This window comes from Quercus suber, unplaced genomic scaffold (genome assembly GCF_002906115.3).
Source record: "Quercus suber isolate HL8 unplaced genomic scaffold, Cork oak 2.0 scaffold_7, whole genome shotgun sequence".
NCBI lineage: Eukaryota > Viridiplantae > Streptophyta > Magnoliopsida > Fagales > Fagaceae > Quercus > Quercus suber.
The window spans coordinates 1,990,041-1,993,328 of NW_027069473.1; the positions used below are offsets into that span (position 1 = coordinate 1,990,041).

The window sequence follows — 3,288 nt, forward strand, 5'->3', positions numbered from 1 at the left end:
TGCACTACTTGCACGGGAGGAAAGGCCCAGGAAAAGGGAACGCCAGGCAGACGTGCGTCAGGATCAAGGGCAGAAAAGACCAAGGACAGGAGACAGAAGGGACGAAAGACGCACTAAGCCCCCAGGAGCAAGGTTCACAAGTTTCACCCCCCTGAACGCCCCGATTGACCAAGTTTTGATGCAAATCAAAGATGAGGAGACACTAACATTCCCGGGAAAACTAAAGAGCGACCCAAGCAAACGGCCGCGAGACAAATATTGTCATTTCCACTGAGATCATGGCCACGACACAGCCGATTGCTACGACCTAAAGCAGCAGATTGAAGCCCTCATTAGACAAGGGAAGTTGCAGAAGTTCGTCAACAAAGAGAGAGCGGATCATAATCGCCAAGAGCCGGCCCCCCGACGGGATAACGAGCGTCCCAGACCCCCCCTCGGAGACATCAGGATGATAGTGGGAGGGACCGCGTCTACCGGTGCTTCCAAAAAAGCTCGAAAAATGTACCTCAGATCGGTCCTGAATGTCCATCTAACAGGCTCGAGGCCTAATACCACACGGGTGGAGAGCCCTATCATTGGATTCACCAAAGAAGACGCAAGGAGACTCCATCATCCACATGACGATGCGCTGGTCGTCAGCATACGTGTGGGGGGCTACAACGTCCACCGAGTACTAATCGACAACGGCAGCTCAGCAGACATTCTATACTATCCAGCATTCCAGCAAATGGGGATAGACAGAGCACGATTGATGCCAGCGAGCGCTCCACTTGTCGGTTTCGGGGGGACCAGGGTATTCCCAATAGGCTCCATCACACTACCTGTAACGGTGGGCGATTACCTGCAAGAACTCACTAGGAATGTAATGTCCCTCGTGGTGGACTGCTCTTCCGCTTACAATGGTATTCTCGGACGGCCCACACTTAACTCATGGAAAGCAGCAACATCAACATACCACCTAATGATCAAGTTCCCAACGGACTACGGGATTGGGGAATTGCGAGGGAATCAGGCAACCGCCCGAGAATGCTACATTGCCATGCTAGAAATGGAAGATCACCATCAGGCGATGTGCATAGAAGAACAGCGGGCGGTCGCAGAACCGGTCGAAGAGCTGGAGGAGGTAACACTCAACGAATCCAAACCAGAACGGACAACCAGAATAGGAACATTGGCCTGCCAGCCTGTGCGCCAGGCCCTCATAACATTCCTCAAGAGGAACCAAGACGTTTTCGCATGGAACCACGAAGACATGCCCGGGATCGATCCCTCTGTCATAGTACACAAGCTGAACGTGAACCCTTCAACCCCATCAGTCCGGCAAAAAAAGCGAGTGTTCGCTCCTGAACGGGACAGAGCAATAGCGCAAGAGGTCGGAAAACTACTCGAGGCGGGTTTCATTAGGGAAGTATATTACCCGGAGTGGTTGGCGAACGTGGTCATAGTCAAGAAGGCTAGTGGAAAGTGGCGAATGTGTGTTGACTTCACGGACCTTAACAAAGCATGCCCAAAGGATAGCTACCCCTCCCACGGATAGATGCACTGGTCGACTCCACGGCCAGACACCAGCTCCTAAGTTTTATGGATGCCTTCTCGGGCTATAACCAGATCAAGATGGAGGAATCTGATCAGGAGAAAATGTCCTTCGTCACCAGCCAAGGCCTCTTTTGCTATAAGGTGATGCCATTCGGACTCAAGAACGCTGGGGCAACGTACCAAAGGTTAGTGGACAAAATGTTCGCACACCAGATAGGGAGGAACGTACAGGTCTACGTCGACGACATGCTGGTCAAGAGCCCATTCGAAAAAGATCACCTGAACGACCTCCAGGAGACGTTCGATACCTTACGGTCATACAACATGAAACTGAATCCGGGCAAGTGCGTATTCAGGGTAACAGCAGGAAAATTCTTGGGTTTTATGGTATCACAAAGAGGGATAGAGGTCAATCCAGAGAAAATACGAGCCATCATGGAGCTTGAACCGCCTAGGACAGCAAAGGACGTACAGAGCTTGAACGGCAAAGTTGCCGCTTTGAACTGGTTCGTCTCAAAAGCAACGAACATGTGTCTACCGTTCTTCCGCGTCCTAAAGAAATCATTCGAGTGGACAGAGGAGTGCCAGAAGGCATTTGAAGATCTGAAGAAATACCTTGCCTCGCCACCCTTGCTCAGCCCGTCCAAACCAGGAGAAGACCTCTACTTATACCTAGCAGCTTTGCAGGTGGCAGTAAGCGCGGCCCTAGTAAGGGAAGAGGAAGGGACTTAGTGACCCGTCTATTTCATAAGCAGGGGGTTTCGGGGGGCTGAAGAAAGGTACCCCCACATGGAAAAGCTCGCCTTCGCACTGATAACCGCAGCCCGAAAACTGAAACCATACTTCCAAGCCCACAGCATCATCGTCCTAACAAATCAACCCTTAAAAAGGGCAATGAGCAGCCCCGAAGCAGCCAGACGAATAGCCCTATGGGCGATAGAGCTGAGCGAGTTTGACATACATTACCGACCGCGAACCGCAATAAAGGGCCAAGCAGTGGCTGACTTTATCGCCGAATACACGCAAACGGAGCAGCAGGAGCCACAAACCCTCAGACAATGGAACATCCACACGGATGGATCATCAAACAGGCAAGTTGGAGGTGCCGGGGTAGTAATTCAAACCCCTGACGGAGATAAAATCGAGTGCATGATCCGATTGGACTTCCCAACAACCAATAATGAGGCCGAATATGAGGCATTATTGGCAGGATTAGACCTGACGAAAGCAGCAGGCGCCGAGACCATGGTTGTACATTGCGATTCGCAGGTAATAGTCAGTCAGATTAGTGGCGTCTATGAGTGCAGGGGGAAAAGATGAAGAAATACTTGGAAGAAGTCAAAAGACGGATCGACTCCCTCCAGGTCACATTTGTCCAAATCCCAAGGGAGGAGAACGAATGTGCTGACCGACTCGTGAAAGCCGCCTCCGCAGAGGTCATGACGGCCCCCGACCGGGTGATGTCGTTCATCCAGAATTCCTCAATCATTAACATTAGGGCTGAAGTGCAGGAAGTAAACCCAGAATACGATTGGACTACGCCACTAACGGCCTACCTGAAGGAAGGCATGCTCCCAGACAACAAAGACGTAGCAAGAAAATTGAAAATCTGGGCCTCGCAGTTCATAATAATCAATGACGTCTTATACAAAAGGGGATTCTCACGACCATACCTAAGGTGTTTGGGCCACGAGGAAGCAGACTATGTAATGAGAGAGGTCCATGAAGGTATCTGTAGAAACCAATTGGGGG

General features: G+C 51.0%; 1 protein-coding gene across 1 annotated transcript; it reads left to right on the forward strand.

Annotated features, from left to right (window-relative positions):
- The first annotated feature begins 499 nt into the window (after positions 1-499).
- Positions 500-1,537, forward strand: LOC136068184 (uncharacterized). Its single transcript, XM_065774996.1, has one exon. The coding sequence runs from the start codon at positions 500-502 to the stop codon at positions 1,535-1,537; it is 1,038 nt and encodes a 345-aa protein (XP_065631068.1).
- The last annotated feature ends 1,751 nt before the right edge of the window (positions 1,538-3,288 follow it).

Bases quoted from the DNA above. Each gene is read 5' to 3' on its own strand.
- LOC136068184 (XM_065774996.1), top strand. From the start codon at position 500: ATGTACCTCAGATCGGTCCTGAATGTCCATCTAACAGGCTCGAGGCCT.